Below are 16,401 nucleotides of genomic sequence, written 5' to 3'. Positions count from 1 at the left end.
TGCTAGATGCGTTTTAGGATTGTTGGCAATGGCAGTCTATAGCCTGGAGTATGAAAGAATAACGGGTGATCCTGAGGCATGACCAATTTGATGGCCTTCTATGACGGAGCTACAGAAAGGATGGACAGGAGTGGAGCAGCTGGCATCATCTAACTGGACTTGTGCAAAGCGTTTGACACTGTCACAAAACACATCCTTGTCTCTAAATTGCAGAGACATCAATTTGATAGGTGGATCACTCGGTGGATAAAGAACTGGCTGGATGGCAGCACACAAAGAGTTGTGGTCAACGGCTCAATGTCTGGCTGGAGACCAGTAACAAGTGGTGTCCCTCAGGGATCTGTGTTGTGACAGGTCCTGTTCCACATCTTTGTCTCTGACATGGACAGTGGGATTGAGTGTGCCCTCAGCAAGTTTGCCGATGGCACCAAGCTGTGTGGTTCGGTTGATACGCTGGAGGGAAGGAATGCCATCCAGAGGGACCTCAACACGCCTGTGAGGTGGGCTGATGCCAACCTCATGAAGTTTAACCATGCCAAGTGCAAGGTCCTGCACCTGGGTTGGAGCAATCCCAGGCACAGCTACAGGTTGGGCAGAGAAGAGATTCAGAGCAGCCCTGTGGAGAAAGACATGGGGGTGTTGGTCGATGAGAAAAGGGACATGAGGTGGCTTCAGTGTGCACTTATAGCCCAGAAAGCCAACAGTATCCTGGGCTGCATCAAGAGGAGCGTGACCAGCAGGTCGAAAGAGGTGATCCTGCCCCTCTACTCTGCTCTCGTGAGACCTCACCTGGAGTATTGTGTGCAGTTCTGGTGTCCTCAACATAAAAAGGACATGGAACTGTTAGAAAGTCCAGAGGAGGGCCACAAGGATGATCAGGGGACTGGAGCACCTCCTGTATGAGGACAGGCTGAGAAAGTTGGGGCTGTTCAGCCTGAAGAAGAGAAGGCTGTGTGGAGACCTCATAGCAGCCTTCCAGTATCTGAAGGGGGCCTACAGGGATGCTGGTGAGGGACTGTTCATTAGGGACTGTAGTGACAGGACAAGGGGTAACGGGTTGAAACTTAAACAGCAGAGGTTTAGATTGGATATAAGGAAGAAATTCTTTCCTGTTAGGGTGGTGATGTGCTGGAATGGGTTGCCCAGGGAGGTTGTGAATGCTCCATCCCTGGCAGTGTTCAAGACCAGGTTGGATGAAGCCTTGGCTGATATGGTTTAGTGTGAGGTGTCCCTGCCCATGGCAGGGGGGGGTGGAACTGGATGATCTTGAGGTCCTTTCCAACCCTAACTATTCTGTGATTCTATGAGAATCAGCTACTGTGAAAGCAGGGAAGGTGCACGTACAATTCGTGTACAAGCAATGGCCCAGTGCACAATGCATGAGGTAGAGTTCTCATTGTGACTTTCTTGATTTGAATTGTCTTCTTCCTTCATCAGGTGTGTTCACCTGTTGATAGATGCAGAAGTGAAAATATTTTCCTATGACCACTCTTTTTCCATATACAATCTTGGTTTGCACAGTGTTTGATAATGACCTGTTGATATCACCCTACGAGTTCTCAGTCAAGGTGTGTATACTTCAGTTTAAACTCCATGGAAAGATAATTTTGCCTTTTGCATGCTGCATTCAGTTTTGCGTGCATGCTGCATCCAGGATGTTGAATTTATGATAGTCAGTATCTTTTCATAAACGTGGAATCAAAGACAATTTGCTGCTGTGGAATGCCAGCATTGTATATTGGTTGCAGACCATTGTGTATGTATATATATATATTTTTTTTTTAAACCTTCAATAACTCAAGAGCTTTACTTCATTAATGGAAAAACCAGAAAACTTCTAGTTGGTATAGAATGGAAGGAAGTAGAACAGAAGGACCAGAATTAAGCAGTGGCTTGAGGACATTTTTTTCAGTGTTTTGTCTTCTTTGCAGTTTTTGAGCTTTCCTTTTTGTCAAAATGTGGTAACATCAATCCAGTGTTGTTTTCACGTTTATATTGTCTCTTTGCTCGTAATCATTCTCGTTAAAGCGAAGTGTGAAGAAATAGATGAGGAATGGTGCAGACTGTGTCTGAGTGCTGTTGACAGATTTTGCTGGTTTAGAAAGCAAGAAAACATTGACTTGATTAATTCTCCTTGAGGACTTGCATTCACTAGGTGCTAGAAGAAATCCCATGTGAAGGCTTTGCATTCACTTTTCAGTATGGCCTTTCAGTTACGAAGTGAAAAAAGGCAGTTTGAGGTGTAACAGATTGAGTAACGATGACTTCACAGAAACTTAAACTTCAGGCTGCCTAAGGCCTGATTTTGCAAGGTACATCATCTAGTTCTTAATTTCAAACATATGTTTGCATTTGTTCTAGCTGAGCAAAATACATGTCTTCATCTTTCCTACCTTCTGTTGGAAAGCTGCCTGATTGTAGCAGGGAAGGAAAGGCAACCAAAACATAGTCTGAATCGCAGTGTGCCTCCCAACGTATGGCGGAACACATAGAATATCAGAAAACAGTCATTTAGGTCTCTGGTACCTCAGTGGCACATCAGTAGCCACAGTGCTTCTGGTCCGAAACCATTTTGTGCTGCAAAACTTTCCTGGTGGATCAGGTTCCCTGGACTCTGCAGCCTCCTGTTCAGTCTGACCTTCTAGTGCAGCTTCATAAAGGCTGATTGGGATTCCCTTTAGCCTGCTTATATCTCATTGCTGTAGGTAGCCCTGTGTCTGCCTACCTTTGCTTATCTCCAAAATGCTAGTGTGCAAGTTAGCCTGTGTTAGGTGAAAGGTATGGGGAGTTTTTGGTTGCTAGAAGGGCAGAGCTCTGTTCTTTTACCCATCCTAGAGCTGCTCCTCTAAACCAAATTGCTTATGGATTCTATATTATTTCTTGCATCTCAGTGGAGGAAAGATCATACTGGCCATTCTTCACCGTGGCTTAATAAAGTTCTTAAAGAATGGAAAGATCTGTGGTTTGTTTGGGGGATTTTTGGTGGGGTTTATTTTTGTTTGTTTCTTTTTTTTTTTTTTGGGAGAGCAAAAATGCCATGCTGAACATAATTCCAGCATGATCCTGTTGAAGGCACACGGAAACCTGAAGAAGTTGGTCTAATCATCTGCTTTGGCCTGCACATATGGATGATGGGTGGTGTGGCACAGGGGTATCACCAGAATCTTGTCTTTAAATAGGTGCAGAGTGACCCACTTTTCTCTCTTGTGCTATGTGGTGTTCTGCTGCTGGCTCCTCTTTGTGAGGGCTGGTCGTCTCTGGTGCTGTTGGCTCTGACTCTCAGGTTCATTGGTAACTGGAACTGATGTCCAGCCCATTTTATAACCATGTATCTCAAGGGTCTGCCCCCACTTACTCTTCATTGTCATTACACTGGAGTTATTCATAAGGGCATGGAGGAGGTTGGCATCCTCTGTGCCTGATGCAGATGCACTGCAGTTGGAGGGCAGGGACTAGCTCTGTGTTGTCCCTCTGGTTAGCAATGCAAGGGGATACAGCTTGGCGTGGTAGCGAGTGTCAGGACTGAGTTTTGATGGATTATCTCGGCCAGGGGGAGGGAAAAAGAGTCCCTTAAATTTTACTCTTGAGTGAATCTTAATCTTTAAATTAATAAGAATGTGATATTTCCCATGCTACAATTTTAGAATAACTGTAATCACTTTAAGAAAACAAAGCCTAGGAACATTATGGTGTTGAATGTAAACTGGTGTTTGAAATGATGCGTTGTACATCTGCACATGTCAAAAAAGGACTTTAATTTCCTAATTTGTTTTGGATCTTGCTCCCCTTTCCTCATGTTCATCCCTGTTTTATTTTCTTCCCTTTGTGTCTATAATTGCATGCATTATTAGAACTGGCAAGATGAGCACCTCCAGATGCGTCCTACAGGAATACAGCCAATGCTGACTCTATTCCCATGGCAGACTGCATGCCAAGTCAGTGGTTGTTAAAATCTGTACCATTTCTACACTGCTTCTAAAGCTATCTTCTCATATAATATTTTGGTACTGGGTCACTGATGATAACCTCAAGAACAGTCCAAAGCTTAAGAAGGTGTATGTTTTAGTATGTTAAACCATCCCACTTATAAGTAGTATTTTGAAATAGTATGGTCTAGGAAGCTTTCCTTATTCTTCTGTCTGGTGATATGAGGTGAGGGATTTATAATCTGTCAAGTTGTACCTTTCATTGGGTTTTGTGCTTTTTCTTTTTTTTTTTAACTTTCTTTGACTCTTTATGCCCTTTGTCGACAAGAGAAGTTCACTGATTTTACTACATATAATGTATTTTGTGTTGTGATCTGTTGCTACAAAGCAACAACTCCTCTTCCTTTTGGGAAAGAATATACTTATTTTACTTATAATTTTACAGGTACCAGGCAACAGCATATCATTGTTGCTCCTTCTACAGGATCTTTTCCTAATTGGAGAGCTATACTATCACCAACACGGCCTTCCACAGAAGCTAAGGCTTCCTCGGTAGCTGATATTTCTATGGGACAGACTTTGGAGAATGCAAACTTGCTTCAGATGATAAAAACAACACTGACTGGCACACGTACCAGGACTGTGGATCAAACTTATCTATTGCCCACCCTTTATCAAGGCAGTGGAAACAGCGCATCCCAGGAACCTGCTGAAGTTTCAGCTGAGTCACCTCTGAGGTCATCACCTCAAGATGCAGATGAAGCAGCTGATGTATCAGGTTTGCCTCAACTTGGTATGTTTGACACTTTGTTCACTACACCATCAGAGACACATTTGAGTACCACTGTGCCATTTCAGCTAATACCATTAGAAACAGCCTCCATTTCAAAAGAAAGCACAGCAGGATCAGACATGTTTGCTGCTGTTTCATCACCATCATTCTCCTCACTGATCATTCAGTCACCTCATACCATTAACTTTTCTAAGCCAGCTGTCCTTCCCATCAAAGTGCCTTTGTCTGCAGATCCTGAAGGTTTCTTCAACACAGATTCAGCCAGATTACAGGTTAGTCAAAGCAGTACTAGTCCTTTAAGCACAGTCACTGTAGTACATTCCAGTACGGTGAATCACAGAAAGAGTCCAGATTTGTTTACAGGTGACATGCCTTTCAACCTCTTTGGAGCAACAACAATGTATTTCACAAAAATAGTGGGAAAAAGATCTCCTTCAGAAAGGACCTCTCTTTTGTCTGTATACTCTGATATTCCAGTGTCAAAAACATATCAGTCTTCCCCGTCACTCACTTCCAGAAGCCTGTCATGGTTTCCAAATGAAAGTATATATAATATATCTTCTACTGGAGTAAAACCAAACAGTCACCCGTTTAAGGCAGTGTTGGCTGACAGAAGTAGTGATATCAGTCCTCTGTCATCATCAGTTTTTCAGAAAAAAGAGGAGGTTACTACATCAGTCTTCCATTCTATGGGTGTTCCACATCTAATGAGTCATCCTCAGTCTTCCACAGCGCTGACTAATGGCAGGACAGGTTTTACCAGTACACCTTCCATGTCATCAGCTTCTGAGGACCTGGCTGGGATCTCCAGCTCAACAGAGAGCGCATCTTCCCTTTCACTGCCTAAATCACTTATTCCAGATGCAAAGCATGCTGGCAGTGCAGTGCTGTCATTTAGAAGTGAAATAGATTTTCCTTTTAGAAATGCAACACATTCTTCTTCAACCAGCACAAGGTCTCCCTTGCTAACCAAGACAAATGGCACCTTTACTTGGACAGCAAGCACAAACAGTTCTAGCTTGTCAACAGTTGATGAGGATGCTTTGCAAATCCCTCTGCCTTTTCCCTCACAGCACCCAGTGGTGGTTCTGAATCAGACTCTTGCAGAAGACATGACTGATAGAACTTACGAAGCAAATGGCCTGCAATTGCCAACTGCTTCTGCAAAAGGTCTCCCAACTTTTGATGGCTTTCCTGTGGTAAGAACAGCTCAAAGGCCTTTCACAAGACAGGTGACAGCAAAGACGTCCATGAACTTTAGTGGCTATAGTGTCCTGCCTCATGAATCTCAGATTTCAAAAGTTTCTCCAGATATCCAAACCAGTAAACTCCCTAAGGGATCAAAGATAGTAGGCACTGTTTTGGAAACAGCCATGACTAGTCCTAGTCTAGCTGCAGTGCTGTTAATTAATTACACTACAAGCCTTTCAAATTCTGAATCTGCTATCACAAATACATCTGCTGCTAATATCTTTGTGACTTCACATCTTTCACCTGAAGATGCAGAAAATCTTGCTCTAACTGCAAACAAAGACAGAAATATGACAGTACCTACTGTTATGACCCCACATGCAGAATATTCACATCCAATAGCTTTAAATAATTTTATCTCTGATCAGAATTCACGTTCAGTTGATAGAAAGCCACTCGCTGCTGTCATGCCTCCAGCATGGGATACGATGCCATCACTTGTTTCCATGACAACAGTGATGGACAGCCACAGCTCAGGCTTTTCTGGGACTTTGAATGCAGATTCTGAAAGCAATTCGGATCTTGTCAGCTCTCCTGAAGCTGCAGCTGCAGCTTCAGCTTCTATGTGGACCAATACAGCATTGCTATCATCAGCTGGCATTCGTATTCCTTTGGTAAAAACTGCAGTCAAAACAGCAGTAAGACAAGTTCCTCCAAGTACTTCTTTATTGGAAACTGAGTACCATGCACCATATTCAGCAGTTTCAAGTCTGCAAAAGAAAATTAATACAAATACGCAGTCCCTCTTCTCCACCCCTTCAGCAAACTATACATATGCGAGCTCTCAATATGATACTTCAGATTCACCCTTTAATAGGACTAAGTCAAATAGTTTTACAGAGTTTTATGTAGATGCATTTGCACTGAAATCATTTGCTGTTCAGTATTCAACCCTTGCTACTACTTCGACAGTGCCTGACCACCTTCAAAAAAGGCATGGAAGCACAGCTGGAAACACTGCTAATTTCTTCACTGTTGAAGATGTTCATACCAGTATACACTATGAAGCACCTCTAAATTTACACATGCCTTCTGTTAATGATACAGGGACTTTCCGTAGCTCTCTAGAGTCACAGACAACTGATGCTGGAAAAACTGCTCTGCTGACAAAATCCTTAGGCACACCACCAATGTTGGCTGTTCAGCTCATCGACAACTTGACTCTTTCAGCCAGCAACGAAAGAAGCGCCATCCACAGCACACTGCCAACTGAGTCCCCATCACCTGCAACTAAGCGTTCTAGCTCAGTACTCTTGCATAGTTTTATTACAGAAGAAGATATCAGTTCTGGAAGTTTGCCAGAGTTTGCAGACAACCAGTTAGAGTCCTCTGGTTATTTGGTTATGGCTAATAAGATTCCAGCTACATTTAGTGTGGAGGAATCTGACACAAGTGCTGCAATAAATAGTTTAGCTCCCAGTAATATATCTAATAAAGCTACCGAGGGCATCCCATTGCAAACCCCTACCACCAGTGCTCTGCCGTCAGTCATCATAACTTCTGTCCATGCATCACCAACACAACTAACTTCTTTTTTGTCAACAACCAACTCTACCCATTCTGTCATTACAGTGTTATCTGGAGTATCTTCTGGTGCAATACCTACAGTAGGAACTTCAGAAGCAAAACCACTAACGAGAAAATCATCTCCAGCTTCACCAGTGCCAACTTCTTCCTTCTTTTCGCTAGGCACTGAAAACACACCCTTGCCATCTGTGATGGCTTTAAGCACACCGATGTTGACACTTACAAAAAATAACACTGCCACAAAATTGACATTGCATCTAAGCTCAGTAGGAACACATACAGATTTTCCTTTGGCAGCAAGGAACACAACTGCCTCACCTGTGGACCTGGCAGCTATGATCATAACCCCTAGAAGCAGCACGGTCATAGCTCCCACACTTGCACCCACAGCACATGTACCAAGACAGATAGAAACAACAGTAACTGACACCCAGAAGTTCCCGAGCTCAGAAATCACCAAAACGCCAACCCCATATCCACTGACAATTACAGCAGCTTTGACATCTATTACAGCATCAGCGAAAACAACTAGACTTCCCCCTACTCCTGTGGGAAACACCTCTGCTCCTCCTGAAAGCACAGCCCTCGCGTTTGCTAACATGACAGCAGCTCCCCCCCTCGAGTGCCGGCTCTCCTGGAATGTTATGGTGAAAACAGGTACGGGGGTCACTGAATTTCCTGAGGTTGCTCACTTGTCTATGAGGGCAACTAGTGACAAGTGGGAAAGGCACTTAAGTGTCAAAGAGTGTGGGGGTATTACTAGTTAATCCGGGGATGAGGCTGCTGCACTGACAACCCAGACCAAAAGAGCAGGGCTGCTTAGATAGGAATGGCATTGGCTTTATCTTGGATTTTACAATGAACATCAAATGAAGTAGTGAGATCGGGTGCTCAGAATTTCAGTGGGTCACTGCAGAGATCTAGCAGTGTGGAAGGACAAGCCCATAAGACATGATATTTTGGTCTCTGCTTTGCAGTAAGGAGTCTGTCTCACTGAAGAATATAGTGCTTCAGTCTTTGGCCCTGTTCACATACGAACATGTAATTCTGGTTTTAGATGAGCACCTAATTCTATCAGTAAAGATTCATTTAAAAGTAATGTTTAACATTGAGTTGTATGCTTCAAAATAGGAGGAATTCAAGCTCTCTCTGTGAACAGTACCATTTCTGGCTCTAGCTGTTTTATCACTGACAGCTTTTCCTTAGCTATAAGAACTCTGAACTAAAGGGATCTGGAGAGGTCCCTTGCCCAGTCTTCTGATGGACTCCTTATGGTAGCACAGCACCAGAAGGTGCATGTCCTGGAGATTTTGGCAAAGAAGAGCTACATAAAGGTTTATGAGCTTGTATAGACATGAATGATACTGGGGACAATGGAATAAGAAGCTTTTGGACCTAATGTGTGTTTAGCAGCTGCTAAATATCTACATCAGTGGCATGATGATAGCAACAACTATTTCTAAAGACAGAAGTAGCTTGTATATAGTATATGAGTAAAGGTACTTAAGTACAGCCATAAAACTCTCTCTGCAAATTATAAAAGAAAAGTAAAAACCTGGTGATAATGTTAGTAAATAAAGTGTACAGACACTTCCTAAATCGAAAATACTTGTAGCAGTGGAGTAACAAATCTCTTTGCTTATTTAACTGCGGCCATGAAGGTATGAAGCATGCATCCTTTATGCAGATCTGCCTGTGCAGCACCAGCTCAGTCCCCTGGGAATGCTGCAGCAGTCTGTCCATGGGCAGCTGAGTGCCATCATACTTCACTTTGAAAGGCAGCATGGCAAACATTTGCTGTTGTTTCTGAAGATACTGCATTTGTTAGACCTCATTCTAGAAACAATGGGCTATTGCCATGGGATGAAGAGGGAAGTCAGGGACACTGCCAAGATGCTGCAGTTCCTGTTGCCTTTGGAGCTGCTGCAAATCCTAGCTGCTTTGGTGACCTGTATCCAACTAGGGCCCAACATAAAACAATTCTAAAAGCAAGCAATAGCCTGGTAATGTCTCAAGCCAACATGTGGCTTTTGTTGTTCCACAGTTCTGTTTCTGAACACAAGGAGGATGCTGATCAGCAATTCCTTCAAGGAGAGTGTGAGAAGAGGACTCAACCAAGTTCTGAGACAAGCTTTCAATCAAAATGTCAGTGCTCAGGTAAGCATGCTTGGCTTGCCTGCTTGATCTCACTGAAACAGCTCTCCCTCCAAGAGAATCCCACCTGGCTGCAGCTCCAGTGGTGTCTCTGTATTCAAGAAGCCTCTTAGAGGGGAGCACTGAGGTTTTCCCATGGCAAAAAGGCATAGGTGGCACCCACTCTGGGCTGTCAAAATATAAGGACTACTCCAGAGCTTTTATCACTTTATCTGATGAAGTAGAAGGGAGAAATACAAATTTCTTTTTGGTATGCTGTGGGAAATGACTACTGACAGCAGTTTCCTCTTCCCGTTGCAGCTTGGGATTAGTGCTGCTGTGTTTGGCCTGAATCAGTTGCCAGAGCAGGGCTTCTAAATGGGGTGTCACTGCTGTCAGTCCACTCCCTAGTTTGAAAACACAGTACTTGACAAATGCAGCTCCTCAGGGATGAAAATCCTGAGCTGGGAGCTGGCACGTTTTATTGAAAATAACTGAGGAAGATATGTCCATCACTTTGCAGCTAAACTGTACGAGCCTCTTGAGTTGCTGTGTAAAGGAGCAGGCCCAAGTGCATTGTTGGAGCACTCTGCTCTGCAACACAGATTCCTATGCACTTACGCAGGGCTTTGTGCTGAGTCCACGACTGTTATGAGTTATACTCACTGAGCTAATGGGAAAGAAAAAAAGTGATTTTGCTCAAAATAGAGGGCATCAGATTGACTGTTATCTCTGTGCTCTATTGCTGCAAGTTTGGGTGATGTTGGTTTGGGAACTGTGTATTACTGGGTCTCAGCAGTAGCAAAACCTGTCAGGTTTAGTCCCCCACCTTCTTATAAACCTGAGAGAAGCTGCCTTTTCCTAACAGAGGAAACCAGCTGAAAATTATTGTGGTGGACCAGCTCCAGGACTTAAACTTTAGGGAAAATGCAGAATTTTGAGGTAAAATTCCTATTTTACAGCATATTCATTCTGTGGGTTGTCATTTCTACTTATATACGTGATAGTGTAACTATCTGGGACAATATAGGAGCACAGTATAGAAGAAACAGTTGAGGTTGAAGAATCAAATACTGGAAACGTGTCTTTCAAAAATCTGTCTCCAGACCTGCAGTGACAGACACATGCAGTCAGTGAACTTCAGGTGTGAAGTAGGAGCTGGAAGTTCTCTGTGTTTTTACATTCATAAGTACAATGTCCCCATGTCTACACATGAACGAAGCTCCAGCCTAGAGATATGTGAGCTGTTCTAACCAGCTATTCTGTGCCACTTCAGTTCAGAGCACCTGCTGCATGGGTTGGGTCTAAAGCCCTCTGAGCAGGTCTGCTAATACCATGTCTGATATGACACTAATTGGTCCTATGGGGTTTATAGGGGATTACAGCATAAAAAACCGGCAACAGAACTGTATTGAGGAAGAGAAGTCCCATCAAATAGTGGTTGAACTGCAGATAAAATAGAAAAAACATCTGTCTCTGTGTGTTTTAGGTTGAAATCCTGGAGCAAGCGAATAACCTAACAGTTGGTTACTACGTTACCCAGGGGAGACTGGTTTTTATGCCAGCAGCTGTAATTGAAAGGCTTCTTGCATACGGTGTTAGCAACGCCACAGCAGACATGAAGCAGCATGTGCCACATCTGCAGTCTGTGGTGGCCCTGGCCTTGCCCTGGAAGCCCTTTCCAGCCTACCACTTCCAGCTGAAGACAGGTGAGCCAGAGTGTGTGTGTGTTAATTGTTCAGTGCACAGGGACCATTTTCCTCCTTCCCTTTGTCATCCTGCCTCAGCCCCTACAGCAAAACAGCAGCAGGACAAGCTCTCTTTGGGTTCACATGTTGATGGTCCCAGCACAGACAGGACAGCCTGTGTGCGCATGTCTGTCCTTTGTGGTGCTGATGTCGCCTCTTTTGGCACTCTTTTGTCGCCTGCTGCAAAATGGCAGGGCGTTAGGGCTGTCATACCCGTATCTTGACAAAGAGTTGGCTTTTGATTAAATGGACTTAACTGCACAACCTGTCAATTAACCTGGGTGTTTCTCTTAAGGATGCTCAGATGAGAAACATGTCTCTATGATATTATATATACATATTGTTCTGGCTGAACTTGTTGGATTTGGCCAAGGTCCCAGTGGTCTTAACCACAATTGCTGTTTAACCCCTCCATGCTGTAGAGAGAGCAGTTGCCATGCAGCAGAATGGTGTGAGCTATGAGAGGGCAGTGTGCTGTAAAACAACGCATTCAGTTGTAAAAAGATTTCTCGTGTGTCTGCTTATATGCTTATACGCACATACTTATTGCATTTACCCAGATATGTACATTTTCTTAGCACAAACAGAATGAGAATCAATATTATGATTGATTCCGTCTTGCAAGAGTAAATGACCTGCAAGATTTGAGAGTATAACTTGTGTTTTTGAATGATCTCACTTACTGCCTAGCTCTGATTAGGTATATGTACCATGAACTGGTTATATCATATTATATATCACTGCGGAAACAATCTCCATTCGTTTGTGGACAGGACCAGCTCCAATATTTCAATTCTTACATTTTGTCCCAGGTAGTTTGGGGCAGTGCGTGAATGACGTAAACTGATCTTGTGTGGCATTATTTTCATCTGCTTGAGTTGTAAAGTGATCATTTTGCTGTCAGGCATTGCAGGAGTTACACAACCGAGAATATTTTGGCCTCATGCTACAATGTTGTTCCTTTTCTAGAGCTGCAGTTTGTGGGTCAAACAGACAATATACAGTCATGCAAATTTGTTCAGACCATGGAGCAACGGTTACAGAGGGCATTTCAGGATGCTGAAAGAAAGGTCTTAAACACCAGCAACAACTTAACAGTTCAGGTACAGCTTTGTGTGCTTTGCAGTTCCTGGTGCCAAACTCTCTGGGGTTGTACTTTGCTACGTGTATGCTAGTGTTTCAACATGATGCTTTTAATAGCCACTATGGAAATAAGTTTATGTTTTCATCTGAACTAAGATTTTTCTTATGTATTGCAGAAAAGTATATAAATGTATGATTTATAGAAGACTGTTACTGTTATTTGCATGAATTTGAATTTTACTGTTTGCAGTTAAATAAGTGAAATTCAAATAAAAATATATCAAAATATTCTTCCAGATTTATATTTTTACTGGTTATGTTATTCTGACACATTGGTTGCTTTCAGTGAGGCTGTTCAGGTATAAAGATAGTGACATGTGTAGCTTTTTTGTAGCTTTTTGCAAGATCTGAACTAATGGAATATATTTCTTTCTTCTTTTATTTTTGGTGTGCATTCCATTTCCATACTTGCAGACCCAAATTCACTATGAAGGGCCTGATTTTTGCATACCTTTATATGTATAGTGGTCCAACATTCTTATGCTCATTAATCCTGAAGTATGGCACAGAAAATATCCTCTGGGTGTTGTTATGATGCGTATTTGAATTATAATAAAACTCTGTGTATGTACTTGTGCTCACCAGAATAGTTTGCACAGAGCTTACCAGAGGAAGAAAATTGGTCATCAGAACTCTGCTTAATTACTTTGGTGCAGTTTCTTGTGAGCTTGTGTTCAAACTGGAGGAGCTCAGAGAGGCAGAAAAGAGTATGGTAAGAGGTAATGCTCTGTAGTAGGTAAAGTAGTTACTGAGCTTTTCAATAGCTGGAGCCATGATGCTGAGTGGCACTTCATGGTCGCTGATCTACTCATGGCAGAAGTGGCAGATCTCGCAGAGCACCCAGGCAGTTTTGGAAAGAGCCCTAGAAGAAGGCAGTAGTGTGAGTTTTGTGAGTGTTGCCAACTTAGGAAGTGATAGGGTGGTGGTCTTGGCAGCAAGTCCTGACTGCCATTTCTGCCTGCTGCTGTCCTCCTGTAGCTCTGCATTTGCTGAAGTAGGAATTAATCATACAAGTAAAGTTTTACAGTCATGTTGAGTGAGCTGTACCTAATCCATTGTTCAAGTTAACATTTCCCCGATTTTTTGCATTGGATTGGTTTGTTGTTTTCTTTATTTTGTGAGGGTTTGTTCTGTTTTTGTTTTTTGTTTTTTTTTTTTTTTTTTTAATTAAGCTGAAACATGGTTGCACATTATTTCTTTACCTCTGTTTCAGATTTTGAACACCTCCAATGTTTCCCAAGCTGTCACTCTGTTTTACGTAGTGAACAATCAAAGCACAACTCTAAATGGCACTATTTCTAGCGACCTTCTTAATCAGCTGTCAGCTGAGCTGGTGGGTTTCTACCTAACTTACCCACCTCTCACCATTGCAGAGTGTAAGTATGCACTTCCCAGCACATAGCTCCTTAAGATTAGGTGTTTGCTTTGCAAGCACTATAAGCTTTGTTGTCAAGCTCACAGGTTGCAGGTGATTTAGATGACTGCTTTTAAGTTATTAAAAAGAAAAAAAACAAGCCAAAAACAAGATGGGGGGAGGATTAGGTGGTGGTGGGTTCGGTGTTTACTTGGTTGCTGGAAACACTGGCAGATAATTAAGGAACATACATATATACTGTCATTAATTAAAAAAAAACTGTATGTGCCAGGTTCCAAACAAAATAAAAAATTGTAGTTTTATATAAAACAAACCACAGAATATTCCCAGTTCTCCATTTCTCAGAGACTTAGCACAGTGCATGAAGTTTATCTTCAGCATAGCCTTTGCTTTGGTGGAATCCTCAGCTCAGTTGCTGAGCTTGCTCCAGTGGTAGGAGTGTGTACCACATTTGGGATGTGTTTGGGTAGTGGGTGAGCTCCATCTTAGGCTTCTCAGTTTAAAAACTGAGTTTAAAAACTGTTGGTGTATTTGCTGAACTTTGTCCTCAGTTTAAAATGTGGTCTAAACACTCCAGCATCAGTAATTTCCTTGCATTTTAAATGTTATGGAGAATCAGAGGTACAGGGAGCTAGAGAAAATTGAGTACATGGCTCTGCACGCTAACACTCTAAGATAAATAAAGAGACAACATATTTGATTATAAGGATTTCTGTATAATTTGGTCATTAAACTTAGTGTGTGAAATGAAGCCCACTGCAGAGACATGTTATCTCTTCACTGGAGGACATCAACATTCACTGGATGTGGGGGGAGACAGGGACATGCAGAGTACATCAGTGCATGGTAATGGACTCTGGCTAAGGAAGTATGCATTTCAGCTGATCTCACTGTGTGTAAATCTGCACAGGATGCTTATGAAATTTGAAATACTGTGTTCAAATACCAGTAAAGATCTGGTTAAGCTTCCAGGATCTATCAGTCTCACTGATAAAGTTAAACTGGTGATGGAATAGTTTGTAATTTTTCATATCACAAGTATTGAAATAATTGGAAACATAAGGGTAGAGCCAAGTATGTCTTTATGGTCAGAACACTGAACTGAGTGGATTCATAGCTTTAAGTGAAATTTTTAAGCTGTTTGCTTATTTTCTGATTCTGAGAAAAAGCAGAACCAGGCTGCTGGAAAGTGAGCTCTGAGGTAAAATGCAATTTACCCTTTCTGTCAGTCCGTTTTATTTGCAAACAGCCCCAAAGCAGTGTTATTTATCTTGTGCAATTCTTCATCAGTTACTTGCACAATGAGCTGTCTGTAGGGTAAGTGATCACTCTGTGGTGGAATCACAGCTAACTCTGGTGATTGGGCAAATCCTTGGAAAAGAATGAGTGTATGTTATTGTTGAAGCATTACTCATCTAAATCAGATATATGCAAACAGTTGGTGAAACTGCACAGTGATGAATCCTTGCACTGCATTGGTGCTCTTTGTAATCAGACTTTCCAGGCTGTTTTCATCAAGTCTTTTCAAGAGCAAGGAGAGGCTGTTGACAAAGGATGTGCCTGGGGACCTTGAAAGGGATGTAGACCATTCATCATCAGACAGGCTTCTTCCTTTTTGTGGCTAGTGGATGAGCCTGTCTGAAGAGTGCTCTGTGTGCAGGACTGTCTTTATGGGGCATCCAGGAGCACAGGGAGAAACCCTAAGGATTTTTTGATGATGATTGCTCTCAGTTCAAGTGTTTGCCTTCCAAAAGAGGCCTGTTGCATAGGAAAAGGGTTATGGTGCTTCTCACAAAGGCAATGCAGGCAAATGGCTTGTTAGTCAGGAGCTGTGAAAGCCACTTGTTACATTGTAAGGGTCCCATGTGGCACTGCAGTTCTCTGTTGATTGCCTGTCCTGGGTTCAGCAGTAGCAGTCATTTTTCTCCTTAGTAGCTGGTGCAGTGCTGTGTTTTAGCTTTAGTCTGAGAACAGTGTTGGTAACACACCAGTGTTTTTAGTTGTTGTTAAGTAATGTTTACTCCAGTCAAGGACTTTTTCAGTCTCATGCTCTGCCAGTGAGGAGGGGCACAAGAAGCCAGGAGGAAGCAGAGACAGGACACCTGACCTGAACTAGACAAAGTGGTATTCCATACCACAGCATGTCATGCCCAGTATGTAAACTGGGGGCAGTTACCTGGAAGGGCTAGGTCACTGCTTGGTCAGGCTGGGTATTGGTCGGCAGGTAGTGAGCGGTTGTATTCTCTTCCCTTGTTATTTCCCTGATCATTATTATTATTGGTGGCAGCAGCAGTGGTTTTGTGTTATACCTTAGTTACTGGACTGCTCTTATCTCAACCCACGGGATTTGCATTCTTTTGATTCTCCTCCCCATCCCTTCAGGAGGTGGGGAGAAGGAGGGGAGTGAGCAAGCGGCTGTATGGTTCTGAGTCACTGGCTGTGCTTAAACCACGACATCCCCGCACATGATGAAGTGACCTGATAAAGTGATCAGCTCCTTTAACA

General features: G+C 42.8%; 1 protein-coding gene across 1 annotated transcript in view; it reads left to right on the top strand.

Moving 5' to 3' along the window:
- KIAA1549L (KIAA1549 like) overlaps positions 1-16,401 on the top strand; it is a 121,307-nt gene that overhangs the window by 46,336 nt on the left and 58,570 nt on the right. The window contains exons 2-7 of the mRNA XM_034065390.1: positions 4,372-4,719; positions 7,543-8,154; positions 9,542-9,654; positions 11,120-11,339; positions 12,348-12,481; positions 13,735-13,897. Coding sequence (XP_033921281.1) covers positions 4,372-4,719; positions 7,543-8,154; positions 9,542-9,654; positions 11,120-11,339; positions 12,348-12,481; positions 13,735-13,897 — 1,590 coding nt within the window. The remainder of the gene's footprint in view (positions 1-4,371; positions 4,720-7,542; positions 8,155-9,541; positions 9,655-11,119; positions 11,340-12,347; positions 12,482-13,734; positions 13,898-16,401) is intronic.

This window comes from Melopsittacus undulatus, chromosome 8 (genome assembly GCF_012275295.1).
Source record: "Melopsittacus undulatus isolate bMelUnd1 chromosome 8, bMelUnd1.mat.Z, whole genome shotgun sequence".
NCBI classification, from domain to species: Eukaryota; Metazoa; Chordata; class Aves; order Psittaciformes; family Psittaculidae; genus Melopsittacus; species Melopsittacus undulatus.
Note: the sequence above shows the minus strand (reverse complement) of the source record. Positions and strands in the feature narration are given on the sequence as shown.